The 16,535-nt window shown below is 52.9% G+C and overlaps 7 protein-coding genes across 7 annotated transcripts; 4 read left to right on the top strand and 3 right to left on the bottom strand.

The window, feature by feature from the left end:
* Positions 1–592: 592 nt before the first annotated feature.
* Positions 593–1,583, top strand: J4E87_001368 (uncharacterized protein; the record flags this gene model as incomplete). Its single annotated transcript, XM_049373013.1, has 3 exons — positions 593–653; positions 704–1,077; positions 1,152–1,583. The coding sequence occupies 3 exons, from the start codon at positions 593–595 to the stop codon at positions 1,581–1,583; spliced, it is 867 nt and encodes a 288-aa protein (XP_049237671.1).
* A 1,847-nt stretch (positions 1,584–3,430) lies between these two features.
* J4E87_001367 (uncharacterized protein) lies at positions 3,431–4,165 on the top strand (the record flags this gene model as incomplete). Its single annotated transcript, XM_049373012.1, has 2 exons — positions 3,431–3,696; positions 3,808–4,165. The coding sequence occupies 2 exons, from the start codon at positions 3,431–3,433 to the stop codon at positions 4,163–4,165; spliced, it is 624 nt and encodes a 207-aa protein (XP_049237670.1).
* Positions 4,166–4,417: 252 nt separating this feature from the next.
* J4E87_001366 (uncharacterized protein) lies at positions 4,418–7,734 on the bottom strand (the record flags this gene model as incomplete). The annotated part of the gene is made up of 3 exons (XM_049373011.1): positions 4,418–6,711; positions 6,782–7,131; positions 7,178–7,734. 3 exons carry the CDS (start codon positions 7,732–7,734, stop codon positions 4,418–4,420), a joined length of 3,201 nt encoding a protein of 1,066 aa, XP_049237669.1.
* Positions 7,735–8,007: 273 nt separating this feature from the next.
* Positions 8,008–8,466, top strand: J4E87_001365 (uncharacterized protein; the record flags this gene model as incomplete). Its single annotated transcript, XM_049373010.1, has 1 exon — positions 8,008–8,466. The coding sequence occupies one exon, from the start codon at positions 8,008–8,010 to the stop codon at positions 8,464–8,466; it is 459 nt and encodes a 152-aa protein (XP_049237668.1).
* A 1,488-nt stretch (positions 8,467–9,954) lies between these two features.
* Positions 9,955–11,486, bottom strand: J4E87_001364 (uncharacterized protein; the record flags this gene model as incomplete). The annotated part of the gene is made up of 4 exons (XM_049373009.1): positions 9,955–10,560; positions 10,613–10,745; positions 10,802–11,424; positions 11,481–11,486. The coding sequence occupies 4 exons, from the start codon at positions 11,484–11,486 to the stop codon at positions 9,955–9,957; spliced, it is 1,368 nt and encodes a 455-aa protein (XP_049237667.1).
* Positions 11,487–11,777: 291 nt separating this feature from the next.
* Positions 11,778–12,306, bottom strand: J4E87_001363 (uncharacterized protein; the record flags this gene model as incomplete). Its single annotated transcript, XM_049373008.1, has 2 exons — positions 11,778–12,251; positions 12,298–12,306. The coding sequence occupies 2 exons, from the start codon at positions 12,304–12,306 to the stop codon at positions 11,778–11,780; spliced, it is 483 nt and encodes a 160-aa protein (XP_049237666.1).
* Positions 12,307–14,379: 2,073 nt separating this feature from the next.
* Positions 14,380–16,181, top strand: J4E87_001362 (uncharacterized protein; the record flags this gene model as incomplete). The annotated part of the gene is made up of 2 exons (XM_049373007.1): positions 14,380–14,919; positions 14,973–16,181. 2 exons carry the CDS (start codon positions 14,380–14,382, stop codon positions 16,179–16,181), a joined length of 1,749 nt encoding a protein of 582 aa, XP_049237665.1.
* Between the last annotated feature and the right edge of the window lie 354 nt (positions 16,182–16,535).

Genomic DNA, 16,535 nt, shown 5'->3' with positions numbered 1-16,535 from the left:
GATTGCTGTTGCTTGAGTTGTCGCGAATGTGGCTGGCGTCCACGGGTGGCTGGGACGAGGATGCCGGGTCAATGACGCATCACTGCCTGCAGGAACCCTGATCGGCATCTATCCTAAGTTGCCGCATGCACGATTTCAATGTGCTCTTTCATGACTGATTACCCCGGACCATCGATGCGATGCTCATTGTTGTGCCTGTCGCTGCGGACCACGTCGCCAGTTTACTTTTTGCTCATTACGCCCCGCCTTGACCCTGTAGAACGATAAGGATGGTGCTCCACCCCTCCACCTCTCCACTCGACTCTGCGATCAATCACCAATCGCTGGCACAACCTTAGCTTCCAGACAACACATGAACAAAAGGGCCTTTTCACATACGGGTACCGGTAGCGCCCGTCATGGGGCGTTCGGTTACCCGTAGCCCCTCATTTAAAGGAACGGCGATGTTCGGTCGAGGCCGCGGAAGCTATTATCCGACAGCCGCATGACAGAGTAGCGACATTAACTACCAGAGCACTTCAGCTTCTGACAAACCTTGAAAAAGACTTATCGCTTGCTGGAATACAATACGATCGTTAAGTGTGGAGCCAACATGACATCCATCGACCAGCCGCTGAACGGCAAGATACTCCTCATTACAGGAGGTGCATCTGGTACTTAGAACACTATCGATGTCGGAAAGGTGGATGTCTAACATGAACAGGAATCGGCCTTTGTGTGACAAAGCAAGCACACGATCTCGGCGCACGCATTCTTGTTGCAGACCTCAAAACAACACCCGACTTCGACACCTTTGCTGCCAACAAGTCGAACATTCTCTACGTGCAATCTGACGTGACGCGATGGGCCGACTTTGACAAACTTTTCGACGCGTGCGAAAAGCAATGGAACGACGTTCCCGATGCATACGCTATCTGCGCAGGACTGTTCGACCCACCGTTTTCCAACTTCTGGCAAGACCCTGAAGACCAAGGGTATAAGCAGGTGGAGGTCAACGTGAACCATCCAATCAAGTTGACGAGATTGGCTATCAGGAAGAGTCTAGGGAAGGGAAAAAGGGCTAGTGTTTGTATTATCGTGAGTTATAATACATATCAGGGTCGACTCGAAGGGTCGTCACGTAGTCGATGGCACGTCTAACACCAGAATAGGCGTCAGTAGCCGGCATATCAGGCAACCTAGCAGCTCCGCTCTACTGCGCAACGAAACACGCTGTCGTGGGCTTCGTAAAGTCTCTTGGGCCATCTGAGTCACTCACAGGCGTCAAGATTACCACTCTCTGTCCTGGCGCCGTGGCGACACCGTTGTTCGACGCCGCGAAACTCAAGCAATACTCTGTGACCACGGAGAAGGCATTGACGCCAGACGCATGCGCGACTTCTTTGTTGGATCTGCTACAGAAGAAAGAGTATCCATGTGGCAGTGTACTGGAAATAACTCTTGGCGGGACGAGGCTTATTCCGGAGTGGGGTGTGGAGGCACCGAAAGGCGTGGGCTCAGGACAAGACCTGGATGAGCAGTTCATGACGAATATGCTCCAGCCTATCAACGACAAGTTGAATGCGGAGAAGGCGAAGGCATGAGGACACATATTGTAAGGGGTGCGTGTGTATCATATGTGGTATTGAAATCTCGCTACCAGATCACACTGAACAACGAAAAGTCAAAATAGGTCTGCAGCATACATCAAGATGAAACCATGCAAATTAGATGACCCAACGTCAAGGTAGGCTCCAGGCTGATTAGGGTTTAGCAGTATACTTTCAGTATACTTCCCACAACCCTGACATCCCCGGCTTCCAATAGCCTCAACCCCCTAACAACCCCACATACCCTCCTTGCAGTCCCCCAAATCTCTCTTCTGAACCACCACCTTCTCTGCCTTTGTCTCTTCAAACAGTTTGCCGTGAGTGTGCCTCCATTTGTCGGGGATGACAACTTCGTCATCGGCATCGTTGTCGTTTGCCCGTGCGACAATGAAGTCGCTGGTGGTGATGAGGGGGAGAGTCCCCATGCCGCTTGGGATGTATGGGCGGGGGTTGGGGAACATGGGGAGGCTGAGCCCCAGGGTGATGAAGAGGGAGATGATGATGGTGTTGAATTGCATCTTGTTGGTTGTGGTGGGGAGGTTTTTGGTTGGTGTGTTGTTTGGTTTTGGGTTGGTAGTAGTGGATGGTTTGTGGTGTCCTTGAATTGTTTTGGCTTTGGATGTAAGATGTTTGTGTGATAGTAAGAAAGCTAAGAGGGAAAGCAGAAGCAGGGCGTTATATACTAATGGGCAAATGCGTAAATTCCATGGGAATTCAGTACCATGGTTTAGATTTGGATGGAGTTCCGACTCCACCATGCTCTCCAAACATGGCTCAGTGATTGCTCCAACCATACAAAGCGTTTCTGGTCTGTATCACGCAGGGACTAACCAAAGTCTTGAGGTAGCCGGGTAAACTTCGGCTGGTTACCGGGGTGCACAAACTGATGTTGCCGCGAAGTAGTCGAGCACTTTCCGATATCCAGTCGCTTTTGCAACATTTACAATTTTGTGCTAACCCTACGTGTCTACCCGAAGTTCGCGGGAAACACTCCTTCAGTGCCTGCCTTCGGTGCCTTCCTTTGATCAGCACAGCCCCTGCGCACCCCATCCTACCCTGCATTCTTAGCCCGGCTTTCTCCTCCGCATACTGCTTACGCAGCAGCTGCCAATCTGAATACGTGATATTATATCGCTCAGTTTGCTCACAATGGGTCTTACCCTTTCCAAAGTCAAGCAACGTAACTACTAGAGAGCATCGAGATGTACGTTACCGGCTCTCACGTCTGGATCACGAACACTGTATCTAGAAACTGACACCATCTGAGGGATGCGCTGCAGAATATATAGGTACCAGTCTGACATGATTGCGATGTTCTCAGTCTTGTATGCGGCAAGTACAGCATGTTTTATTACTATATCGGTCGTAGCAATCGCCATTGTCTAGCACATCGAAGCTTGTCTTTGCAGACTATGTGGCCAAAACGAATAATTGCTCGTTTTCCGCCAGACCCAAGAGAGACGCGCATGTGTTGTGGCATGTGTTTGCGCTCACCTTCACCTCCACCTTCACCTCTGAACAATCTACTTAAACGAGGCGCGAAGCGCGATACTTCCGCTAGCTTACTACTAGTAGACGCATCCTTTTGTCCACAGTCATTACTCCTCTACACCACTCAACAAATCCACGTGCAAATATGGCAAACGCTTCACGCCTTCAGGTCGTAGATGCCGTTCAAAGGCAAGTACCTCAGATCTTCATGCCACACTCATTGGACTAACGATTGTTACAGCTGTCTGACCTCGGGAAAATACTCCGACCTCACGATCAAGTGTCGAGATGACGTCTACAAAGTCCACAAGATAATTGTGTGTACACGCGCCGGCTTCTTTGCTGGAGCTATGAGGTTTGGTGGCCAGGTATGGAGAGCTCCCAAGGCTGTCAACGACATGGATGAATCTGACAATCAGCAGGAAGCTCAACATGATGTGGTCGATCTCTCGAAGGACGAGCCCAAAGTCATCGCATCACTCGTTCAATACCTTTACTCCGGCGAGTACGACAACGACTTCTTCAGCGTCACGGAAATTGAGCCTGGGACACCGCCCAGCGCCTCGGAGATAATCATCACGCGAGGCCTAGGAGTCCACCCTGTCCACGGATACCAGTACACATATGCTTTCCCCCATACTTGCCTGAAGTCATGTTCATCAAGTTCAGGTGCAGTGACTCACAATTGGGTCTTGTGTCCACACCATGTCTGCTCTCTCAACTGCAGCTCGAACTGTAAAGCTTTCATTTGCAAGACATGCTGCAAGGCCCGAGGTCCACCTTCTCAACTCCTCGACCACTCAAAGATGTACGCAATCGCCGATAAGTACGACGTCACTGGCCTCAAAGAGCTGGCCTGCAAAAGCTTCCGGCGTGCTTGCGGTTACTTCTGGAACTATACCCATTTCGCGATTGCAGTCGATCATGTCTTCTCTTCCACTGTATCCGAGGACACCGACTTGAGGAGCATCATCATTCAGACCATTTCTACGCATATGGCTATTGTCAAGAAGCCAGAGATACAGGCGTTGGTCTTGAAGCACGGTGATCTGGCGATCGGTATACTGCTGAGGAAGATGGGCTAGACCAGCTACAGACAAAACAAACCGATGACAGGTATCTTCTAAACTCACTATTGAGAAAGCAGATTTCCAAGTCAAAAGCCACGGTGCAACTTGGTGTTCAGAGAAGCATACCATGGTTACAGTGTGAAAAGTTGGGATAATCGTTGGAACGGGCAAAAGCGTGATGGATAGCTCTTGAAGTAGCTCAAAGTCATAACAAACATGATATCAATCCTCGTCTTCTCAAACGCCTGAACACCAGTACATATAACATTACTGCGTGATAGCCCTTAGCCCTTGCAATGTCAACCCAAACATAACACCCCTCGCAACCCTAGGTTCCTGCAAGCAATCAAACACCTTACCCAACGCCTCTCCACTGGCAGCCTGGCCCATAACACTCGTAAGCGCTTGCGGCATACCATTCTCCACAAGCAGCTTCCTCGCTTTGACCCTCAACTTCTCTTTCTCTTCGTCGCCCATCTCCTTTGGCCATCCTTTGAGTTCTTCTTCGGTTGGCAGACCGTTCTCCCGGATCTTTCTGATGTGATAGGCTAGGCCGGCGTCGGACGCGTTCCCGTCAAGCACGGTGGTCTGAAGGAGTGATGTGATGGAGGAGAGTTGTGGGTTTCCTGGGCGTAAGAGGAAGGACTTCGCGGCGTTGAGGAGTGTGCGCCGGAGTGTCCACGCGGAGGAGAGGGTGTAGAGTTCGTTGATGACGGCGAAGAAGAGCTCAATGAGGACGGTGGTTTCGGGCTCGGATAGTGGCGTGTGGGTGGGTGATGTGCGTGGCTTCAAAGATTTGGCAGGGGACGAGGTTAGTGATGTGGCTGAGGGTCGACGGGGTAGTGAGGGCACGGAGTCTGTTGATGGCCGCGAGGGTTTCTGAGGTGGTGTTGGTTCTGGTTGATTGCGCATGGTGCTGTAGTCGTCGGAGATCTCGCTAGGCATTGGCGGTAAGTTGATTAGCTGATCACCTCCCATCATGGGGCTGAGATCCTCGATCTTCTCGCGCATGCTTGGCGCACGACTGTTGCTTCGTGAGCCATACCTGGAAGACCTCCCCGAACGCTTACCGTCACCGTCAGGATTGTACGATGGCCGACGTTCCATGGGGGCCTCCCGTCCTGGTTGTTGGTCGATGACGGGTGAGTGAGGGTCGCGCACAGAGTCCATCGATGTACGCTTTGTCACTAGAGATAACGTACTGGGCGATCGGATATGCGTGGGTAGTTCGGAAACGGTCGACTCGGCTCTACTTTGTCGTGTTTGAATCGGCGCCGTGTTGGACGATGTACGGCTTAGAGGACTTCCGGATGCGTTCGGGGTGGCGGCGTTGCTGATTGATTCGCGATTCTTCTTTCCTCCTAGTGGTGATGCTACACTGCCTAGCACCCCTGTCACACCGCCGAACAGAGCCTTGCCGCCACCAGCAACCTCTTTAGGCGCCTTTGAAAGTACGCCCATCATCCCTTTGCCAACTGAGTCGAAGGTCTGGCCGGCCCACCCAATCCCTGGAAAGCCACCACCAGGGGTCTTTCCTGATCCCAGTTCCTTATCTAAGAAGCGCTTCATCCCTTCACTTTCGGCAAGGGGTTGGTACTTGACAGCATCGTTGAGATAGCGCTCCAGTTCTCCACGCAAAGACGCCTTGGTGTGACCTTTCCACGGCGGGAGTGTAGCGTGCGCTTCGTTGAAGCCGGAAGTTCCGGTGATAGCTGCTATCCGACGTATGACTTCGTGCAATGTCTCAAACTCGGCATACTTGCGTGCTGTCATCCACCCGGTGTGATGATTTGACTTTGGCTCGATCTGAATCAAATACTCTGCTGTGGGCTTGGCCTTGATCGTACCCTTCTCTCCAGGCATGCTGTCATCAAAGATGGACATTGTGCTGTTGTGCAAGGTCAATGGTGGTGGTCTTTCCGCGGGTGGGTTGTCCATAAGCGCAGTAGGCGGCTGGGGCATTACAAGCTGATCGAAGCTCGTGAAAGCCTTCTTGACCTCCTGAGCTGGTGGGTCCTCAGAACTCCTTGGCGGTGAGGCTGGTGTTGTCTCTGAGAAGGACCGGCCGGAGAGCCCTGAAATGGCTAAGTCTGAGTGCTCAACGTCGCCGTGCGCTTCGCCCTCGGAAGACGAGGGAGTAACTATGCCCTGGGTGGTGCTCTCGGACTGGTCGTCGTTCAGGGTCGATGTAGACGCACTTTGTTTTTGTTGCTCCTTCAGTCGCTTTGCGTCTTCCTCGGCAATCATCTGGCTCAGGAGCTGCGCTTCTCGCATCGCATCGTCCATAGCTTCTTGCGCCTTGCTCATAACACGCTTGTGCTCCCTCTTTTCAGCGGGGGTTGCCGTTCCTGCACCACCTAACTCGCTCTCCGCGTTCTCCTTGACACCTTGTAATTGTTCAGACGAGCCCTCGACGCCTGCGTCAATAGCATTAAGAAGCTCGGGCTCGCCCTCTTCCAGAAGATATACAATCCACCCGTTGATCCACTCTGGCTTGGAGCAGCTCACGACGATCATCTCGAGTATAAGCTTCGCGAGGATTTGATGCAGGAATAACCGCGCTGGCACGCAATTGTCTAGGGTAGGTGATGGTCAGCGTACGCGCATGAATTGTATATCAGACTTGCTTACAGGTCTTTGGTTCCAGATAGTTCTGTAGGATATCCTCAGCAGCCACACTGAACTGCTTCGTCTGGTAATCTGGGTCGAGGATGTTCGCGAGGGTGCTATCCCGCTTCATCTTGAGATATATATCGACCGCTTCGGTCGGCACATCACCGGGGGACGCTTGGATTGCGGCAGCGATCTCCTGCAGCAGTATAATCATGAAGGAGGATGAGCGCGTCACAAAGTCAAGGAAGTTGTCGGCTGGTCGCTTTCGGGAGAGGTGTGCAGATATGGAAAGCACGAAGGCGGTCAGAGTCTGGCGGCACGAGTTCGGGAAAGTGTCTTCGGAAGGCAGTAGGGGTGAGTACCACCACCTGCGTTGTATTAGAACAGTATCTAGGCACTGCGCGGAGGACATACTTGACATAGTCACGAATGACTGCATCCGTCAACTCCGTCAGCGCAGCGGCAGTCTCGGGCTTGAAGTCTGAGTAGTCGAGCGTCTTGCCGGAGTACAGCTGCACATTGAAGTCGTAGCCGTCGTCTCCGGACTTGCCCTTGTCTGGTGTCTTGTCGTTCCGCCAGTCGAGCACGCGCTGGGCGATGTCGACAGCCAGCTCTCGCTTCCGCGCGTCGGCGCTCTTTCCCTGTGTCTCCTTGCTGTCGCCATGGTGCCCCTCCCACGTCGCGTGGAGAACCACGCCGCCTACCACGCCTATGAGCACCAACCCGACGCGGCCGAGAATGAGATATGTGCCTGCGCCGAGGCCTGCGAGACAGGCGCCGAGTGTCTCATTGCTAGCCGTCGCCAAGAAGTGTAAGGTGCGATCCGTGAGGGCCTTGAGGTCGAATGGAGGCGCGCCTGCCTCTGCCTTTGGGGCCTCCGGCGTCACGGCGGTGCTATCGCCGAGCGAGTCATGTTCGTGATCGAGTGCTGAGGGGGGCGGGCTCGGGGGTGGTGCTATGGGGTCGCTCATGGTGGCTGTGTGTAGGCGAGCATTGGGGTCTGCAGTATGTGAGGAAGTCGTGGCCTGCAGTGAAGCATGGTCCGGTGCGACAGACTGGCTATGTGGCGTCCCCGGCCGCTGACACTGGCGTACTGGCCGTTTCACAGCTGCCGCTTGTTGATCGCAGGGCGGCCGCTGAATAGTATCGCCGACCCCGCCGCGCGTTGCATCGCTATTTTCAACTGCCCCGTCATTCTGATCTTCACTCTTCCACGCGTCACATCTCCCGCATCCGCACCAGCCATGTCCAGCGACGCAGCCAACGACCCCGAGATTCTCGCTCATGTCCAGCAGTTCTGGGAGGGCCGCAAGCCGAGCAGTCCCATTTACCAGTTCCTGCTTGACGATATCAAGCTGACCTATGCCTCCAAAGGCGTCGTGCGCGCCCAGCTGCCGCTTACCAAGAACCACGTGAACACGCACGGAAGCATCCATGGCTCCGTCTCCGCCACACTGATAGACTGGGTTGGTGGCATCGCTATCGCAGCTTGGGATAATCGGAGCAAGGCAGGAGTGTCGACAGACATTCACATCTCGTACTTGAGCGGGGCTAAGGATGGCGACACCATTGAAATTGAGGGCAGGGCAGGAAAGGTTGGCGGAACCCTCGCCTTCACCACAGCGACCATATGGAAGCTCGTCGATGGCAAGCCAGGTCCTATTGTAGCCACTGGCTCACACACGAAGTTTATAAAGATATGATCCTTCATATGACACGCCATCTTCTTTGAGATCTCGTCCTGCGCTCCATGGTCGATCGAGCTCACTCGGATCGCGAAGATTGACTGACCCTCTCGCAACTGTTCTGCGCCTAGCCTTACAGCGACGACAGCATGGGTATGTGGGAGGGTCTTACATACTGTAGATGATCCAATATCATGACTATCGAATCTGCTCGACAGAAGGCCTTTGCTATCCCAATATTAAGTTTCGACCTTCCCACGTTCTCTGTTACTTTTCCGAGGAACCCTCAGGAATCGGGGTGTGCTGGAGTTATGTTAATGCTACAAGCTCCTCGAACAAGTTCAAGATTTCAACACCAGATATCGATATCGCAAGAGAGGGACACGCGTCGCGTATATTGGCGCCACACTCACGAGCCACACTCGGCCCGTGCCAGCCAATCACAGCACGCTTAAGCCACACATCCAACGCGCCAAGCCTCGCGGTTTCCCAGGCAAGCCACAGACTATGCCACAAACACCAGCAAGAGGGGCTGCAATCTGCGGAGTGCAGCGACCTAAGGATCATGTGTCTTGAAATCCAGTTCATGGCGTATGTCATATGGTAAATGGGCACTAGCTCTGACGTCGATGCAACCGTAAACAAAGGCATAGGTATGGGAGAATGGACTCCCAATATCTATAAGGACTCCACAGTCCGCGTAGTAAATGCGACGACATACCACTATTCTAACCTACCACTTACTCAAGACCAGCTTAACCTCAAATATCCACTCTCTTTTGATCAGTCACATTACACTGAGGACTGGACGCACTCACAACTGAACATCGACACCTCCAACAAGAAGCTTTCTATCAATCGGCATTGCCGAATCGATCTCGAATCTGTACCTTCACGACCTTCCTCTAATACCCCTACACTCACCAACAAACACCACACCATGGGCTGCGCCCCTTCCCGCCCCCGCCGCTTCGACGGCAGAGGAACATCCTACGTCGACCATCCCCCCAGCAGACACGACATTGGCGAATTGGGAACAAAGTACAATCGACGGAGCGGCAGTGTGGCTGGACCTGGTACAATCGGAACAAGTATGGGACAGAGCGGCAGACACGGTGGCATGAGCACTGGGACTAGCATGGGTCGTTCAAGTCGCACAAGTGGAGGTATGAGTAGCGGCATGGGTATGGGTCGTTCGAGCCGGTCGGGGGGAGGTCTCGGAGGGCTGGTGTCGGGGTTTGGGAGGAGCCGGAGATGTTAGTTAGTCCGGAGTGGCAGACTGTTTTGGCGGGGAAGCAGACGAAGCGGTTGGGAGGGGAGAGCAGGAGGGTTGTGGAGTGATTGGATATTGTACTGGGTGTTTTGGGTGTTTCTGCAGCGCCAATGTTCATCATTTTTATCATTCCTCATCGCCGTAAAGCTACTTAGGTATCTACTAGACCCTATACTGCGTGGACCTGGCCATCCACGGCTACGTTTCGACGCTGTCACCACGCACAATAACATCTACATGGCGGTACCGAATTTGACCCTAGCCCTCTGCTGTACCCCACCCATCGGAGGCCAAGCCTGAACGTCGAACCCATCCTCCTCTAAACTGTCAACGAGATCACGACCAAAGCCCGTCAAGTCCAACATCAGCGTCTGGAAGAACTTCAAGCGCATGAGTTGATTGATATGAGGTTTCAGCAGCTCGAGAACAGCCTGACGCAACATATCGTTCCCATCTACAGTGTTGCGCCACACGAGAACCAGAGAGTCAAGGAAGGAGTTCAGGACCGACGAGACGGGGTCGGCGTCGGCGTGTTTGTGGTCAAACTCAGCGTGTTCATGAGAGAAGTCGGTTGGGTCTCCTCCGGAAGGCAGACCCATACTGAGAACCATTCCGACGATGTTGATGTACTCTCCGATAGCGTGGTCGCACAGCTTGGCGACGTCGTACTTGTTTCCGACAACGTACGCGTGCACGTGCAGGTCCAGAAGGGTGATGTTCTCGTACTCTAGTCGCATGTTGGGGTTGAAGATGTAGATGCCGTCTTGAATGTACTGGATCATGGCTGCGATGGCGTAGGGGAAGTCGTCGCGGACGCGGATGCAGCGTGTTTGACCTTCCTTTGACGTTGTTAGCATTCTCGAATATGCTGAGTGTGGAATGGGAACGTACAATGAATGGACCGTCTAGCATCGGTGCAAAGAAGCGCGACTCTGTATATAAGAGGTACTTGTTGAGCTTCATGACTTGCTTGCCCTTGTCGAAAGATATCATGACGTCGTCCTTCTGGATCTCGGAAAAACAGCTTCGTTGTGTTAGTATTGTTTGTTCACACATTTCTTGTATATGGTGGTTGCTTACTATTGAAGATCGCTCGACTGCATGGTGAAGACACTGGTACGGGCAGCATTGATATCGACAGCGGACTGCGACGTCAGATCTGGCCGATACCTGCGAGGTGGGTCTAGCAGTGAAAGAGTCTGGAAGTGAAGCGCACTCGGAGTCAGCGGACCCACGCCTCCGACTGGGTCCTCGAAGACGATGGGGCCGGGCTCATTGGAATAAGCACCCAATACCTGATCCAGTGGTGAACTCGAGCCTTCATCTATATCCATGTGGGGGGTGATATAGGTTTGTTCAAAGCCATGGCCGGCGACAGGCAGCTCCGATAGACCACGAAGAGATGAGGTGCGTGGAGGAAGCTGAAGACGATGTCGGTAGCCATCGAAGGGCTTGGCAAACTTTTCCTGGGCGGGCAGATACAGTGTCTCGTTCTCTTTGTCGGAACCGAACGAGAATGTAGGCGCGTAGAAGATTTGTGGTGTCGAAGCAGGAGACGAGACGACGACACTTCGAAGGGCCTTGCGATGCGGATGACTCGACAGATTTGAAGCACCTTGGAAAGCATTGCCGAAGGCACGTTTGCGATCTTGCTGGTTCATATCGACGTACTGTTGGTATTCGCTGCCGTCAAATCGAGTCGCCTGTGGAGGATAAGTAGGATGGAGATTCTCTCCGAAGAGATTTTCGGTATTTATACACCCATAGAAAGTGGAGTGAGTGAGAAGCGAGGTGACCGCGTCGTCCTGAGGGAGAAATTTCGTAGTAATCACCCCGGTTCGGTGGTGAACGTGAGCGTTTGTCGAGTCCTTACACTCTGTTGTCGTGCCAGTGAATTGAGGACAGTGGACGCATCTCCGAGTGAGAAGTGAAAAGCGTAGACCCAGCGCGGTATCGGAACTAGTCAACACTGGTAGCGCGCTTGCCTAGCTGTCGAAAGCGGGACACTGGCTCGGCTTCTTTCACTACCACCGCGAGGGTCACTACCGGTCGTACACTACTTCCAACGCGTTGCCATCTCGTCGAACAGATCCGCTCTGAAGTCCGGTAGCTCATCCATTGACTCGTATACAAGCGCCATGGTTTTGCCCGTACCATGTATGAAAGCTTGCACATGGTCAGCGCAGAGCTTAATCGCTACGCTCTTGAGACTCTCTGCATTGGCCGTTCGCTCAGGTGCGTAGATAGCGCGAATTGCATGCAGTAACTGCTCTTCCTGGCCATCGACAACCAAAACAATTGCCGCGAGGTCCTCGAATTTCTGGAGTGCGAGTGCCTTCAAGCCGGCTATCCCGTATCGCTCTGCAAGCATATATACGTCAACATGAGAGCGCAGAGTGACCTCCTCGGGTACGTCAAGGTCTGAACCAGCTAATTGATCCGTGTAATCCAGTTGGTAGCAGTACTGCATCATGGCGGCGACGGCTGCTGGGTTGTCAGCGCTTAAATCAATGATGCCTTTCGGTGATTTCTGCTTGTGTCAGCGCGATCGAGACTAGTGAATTGACTGAACATACTGGCGACATGACAACTGCGCAGACTTTCGAAAACCACCGCGAATGATAGCACATGATTGACCTATCGACGTGGTAGACATCCTGCTTAGATCGCACCACTAGATCAGAGCACTGCCAATCCGCAGCAGGTGGTGAAGTTGAGGTAGCAACGGCCATAGGTAAAGATGGAGTAGGCGTTACGGGAGATGAAGTGGGCAATGCTTCAGTTTGCTTTGGGGAAACTTCTTGGGGCTTGTTCCTCTGTAAGAAAAGTCGGGCTATTGAGCTGTTCGAAATGGTCTTGCGGTGCTTAGGCCGGCGATTTTGGTTGTTGATTGAAGGAGTGGAAGACGCTGCAGTCGAAACGGAGGCGTTGGAACTCGTCGAAGACGTTCGATGAAGACCGCCAAAGGATGCGTCGGAAGAAGCTACACTGTGTCTTTGCGAAAGCTCATTGCGAACTACGCTGCCTCGCTTGGAGCCATATATAGCAGAAGGATCCAGGCTAGACAAGTAAGCAATTGCGACATTGAACGTCAACACAAACACTCACACATGGCTACTAACGATGACAGGCGTTACAAACATCTCGGTAGTATTTGACAGTTGCAAGGATACCACGTAAAAGCTCGCGCTGTAGATATCTCTTGAGGCTTACTTGGACTGTGCGGTTATTGCGGTAATGTAAGAGGTCGTAGATGAGACCACGTCCCTGCCGCACCGCTGCTGTATATACGCATTTGCAAAACCGCCCTCTGGGCGCTCAGAACTCAAACAACTCATGACCACATGGACAGAAGGGTAAAGCGCAGGAAGAAAATCACCTAGCCTCCGGCACTGATGGGTGCAAAAGAAGCGTTCTGATATGAAACTCGTCAACTGCACCAATGGAAGTTGGGAGATATATTAGCCGTAGCCCCAGATGGACCAGGATGATGAGGCTTATCGATAGTGTTTAATACCGGAGGTGCATACTCGTGGAACGAGAACAGCCGAGCGCTGGAGAACTGTGGGGTAGCGGCATGGCATTCTCCAAAGAAGTCAGCAGACTGTAGCTGAAACGGGTGTTCTTCTTTATTTCGCATGGCACCTAGCCCAAAAAGACAGGTGCGCGGGAGTTTTTCTCATACGGAATTGTCCATCGAACGACGAAGGACCGACCGCGAAGGTTTTGACAAGAACTTTGCTCGATACTGCGACAAGGTGAGATCATTGTGAAGTTAAAGGATATGAAAGGACTAAGAAGCGTTTACGTCACTGTAGTTTTGTCGGATGCGTTCGCACAACACTCTGAGTAGGTTCGGGTGTCAGCGTCTGTCGCGCGCTGCGATGCGGATCTGTGGGCGCATTGTGCCCATGTGTGGCAGATCGCCCCGGTGACCGCTTCCGTCCGCAAATGAGCCTCATCTGGGCAGTGACCATAGTGGCGACTCGATAACGAACACCACCTCGCCTCGTCAGAAATACACGTGCATTTCGAAATACACGTTAAGGTTCCGCATTTTCGATTGCCGATATTCCCCAGTATTGCCATGGGAAACGCGGCCCACGTGCACGGGTTTTGGTGTCAGTGATGTCATTCCGGGAGAAAAGGGCCGAACAGCAACAGGAAATTCCAATTGGCTCCACACGCTCTTTCGACTCCACAGCGCGTCACAGTTCGCGCGCTTTGTTACAGATACCTTCCCATTGGTAATGGCTTGCGTCTGGAAGCCGCTTACATCTACATCTGCAGATCGTGAAGAGATAGAACGAGGCACATCATAGCAGTGAGATGGGCCAATCACTATCAAGGCATTGTCACCGCCCTCGAGGTCGCCACCACCTTTGACGTCGCACTTCTCCCGATTTGCTATCAAGCCACGGGAGTTCTAACCTAACCCGCACCGGTTGACATGTAGGCCTAGATTGACACCCTCTAAGCGTCATGGAGCGTACTACGCCTAGCTAGTCCGATGATGATGCGTTTTCAACATGGGATTTATGCGAAGCGGCTGGAGGCGTTATCAGTATCCCATATAAGAAGATTCTTCGGCGCCTCTGACGAAAGCTTAATTACACAAACATCTCTCTTCACATATCGATACCCAAGAAATCGTAATCATGGCTCCAAGCGCAACCAACGACAACCAGAATGGCAGCACTCAGCATGCTCCCACTGGCTCAAAGAATGGCGACCAGTTTCGCAGCTATGCCGACGACCGCAACGCCTCATCGGAGGATGTCATCTACACCACCTCTAACGGTGTCCCATACCCTCACCCATACGAAAGCCAAAGAGTAGGCGAGAACGGTCCTCTGCTGCTCCAAGACCACCACCTCGTCGACCTTCTATCACACTTCGACCGTGAGCGTATCCCAGAGCGAGTTGTTCACGCCAAGGGTGCCGGTGCCCATGGTACCTACACAACCACAGAGTCGCTTGAGGACCTGTGTATGGCAGACATCTTCAAGCAAGGGAAGTCTTGCCCCGTCACCGTTCGATTCTCGACGGTCGGTGGCGAGTCTGGCTCGCACGACTGCGCCCGTGACCCTAGGGGTTTCAGTGTCAAGTTCCGCACCGACGAAGGCAACTGGGATGTAGTTGCGAACAACACTCCTGTCTTCTTCATTAGGGATCCCGCCAAGTTCCCTCACTTCATCGTAAGTTCCTCCGTGATAGTCAGGCACAAAACAGTCGCTAAGATCCAGGATAGCATACTCAAAAGCGCGATCCCGCAACCCACCTTACCCACGCAGATGATGCGACAGCCTTCTGGGATTTTGCTTCTCAAAACCCGGAGTCCGCCCATCAGTTCATGATCCTCTTCGGTGACCGTGGTATCCCCGATGGTTACCGCAAGATGCATGGATACCACGGCCACACTCACAAGCTTCAGAACAAGAATGGCGACTGGGTATACTGCCAGTTGCACTTCAAGAGCAAGCAGGGCACTGCTTTCATCACACAAGAAGACTCCTTCAACTACGGCCCTGACTACTCGACCAAGGACCTTTACCAGTCCATCGAGAAGGGTGACTTCCCTGGCTGGGACGTCATGTTCCAGACCATGACCGCGAAGGAGGCTGAGGAGGTCTGGGAGAAGCAGAAGATCAACGTGTTCGACATGACACACGTCTGGCCTCAGAGCCAGTTCCCGCTCCGCAAGGTCGGCGAGTTCTTTCTGAACGAGAACGTGCAGAACTACTTCGCTGAGGTCGAGCAAGTCGCATTCAACCCCGCACACTTGGTTCCAGGTATCGAGCCCAGTGCGGACCCCCTCCTCCAGTCCCGCCTGTTCTCTTACCCCGATACCCACCGCCACCGTATCGGCGCCAACTACCAACAACTGCCGGTCAACTCCCCACGTGTCGCATACCGCATGGGTAACTTCCAGCGAGATGGGAACATGGCATTCTACAACCAGGGATCGAGGCCCAACTATCTCAGCAGCATTCAGCCCATCAGCTTCAAGGAGCGCACTGTCGACCTTGACAAGCTCCACGGAAACTTCACTGGCGAAGCTATCACCTTCCTGTCCGAAATCCGACCAGAGGACTTCAACGCACCACGCACACTGTGGGAGAAGGTCTTTGACGACGCTGCCAAGGACCGCTGGATCAACAACATCTCTGGCCACATGTCGACTGTGTCCAACAAGGAGATCATCAAGCGCCAGATCGCCATCTTCAGGGAAGTGTCTGAGGACATCGCTTCGCGCCTGGAGAAGGCCACTGGTGTCCAGGGCTACCCCGGTATCGCCAACCTTCGATTCAACGGAACTCACAATGGCATGGCCAAGTCCAAGGACAACAAGGTTGCCAACGGTATGACTGGCATCAGCGCGAAGTATGAGGAGAAGAACAAGACCAACGGTGCACCTGTTCCAGGTACACACAAGGAGATTATCGAGGGCAAGGCCTAAGGCTTTCTGTGGATAGAACAATTTTTGTATAATTAGCGAATGAAGTTTAATACCCTTTCAAGAGTGTTGATGTGTTGTTCCCGAGCTTGATTGATCCGCTCCCCTTGTGTTCTCAACGCATAGAGTGAGAATGCTGAAGAGGCCTGGAATCTACAATAGGACAACAAGGGGCAAATGTGAATATGTAGCATCGATGTGCGCAGTTTCTCCCTTCAGTAAGGCGTTCTGGTGAGCGAGCCGAGCAGAACTTGTCGTAACTATGTTTCTCCACAACATTCTTTTTCAAGATGCACTCATCGCCTCACGCTCACATTGCTTCGCCCGTGATGGGGCTGGCGCTCGAGCGGTAATGAT

This window comes from Alternaria ethzedia, assembly GCF_023757985.1.
Source record: "Alternaria ethzedia strain BMP 0044 chromosome Unknown scaffold_2, whole genome shotgun sequence".
NCBI classification, from domain to species: domain Eukaryota; kingdom Fungi; phylum Ascomycota; class Dothideomycetes; order Pleosporales; family Pleosporaceae; genus Alternaria; species Alternaria ethzedia.
This window is presented reverse-complemented; position numbering and strand designations above follow the sequence as displayed.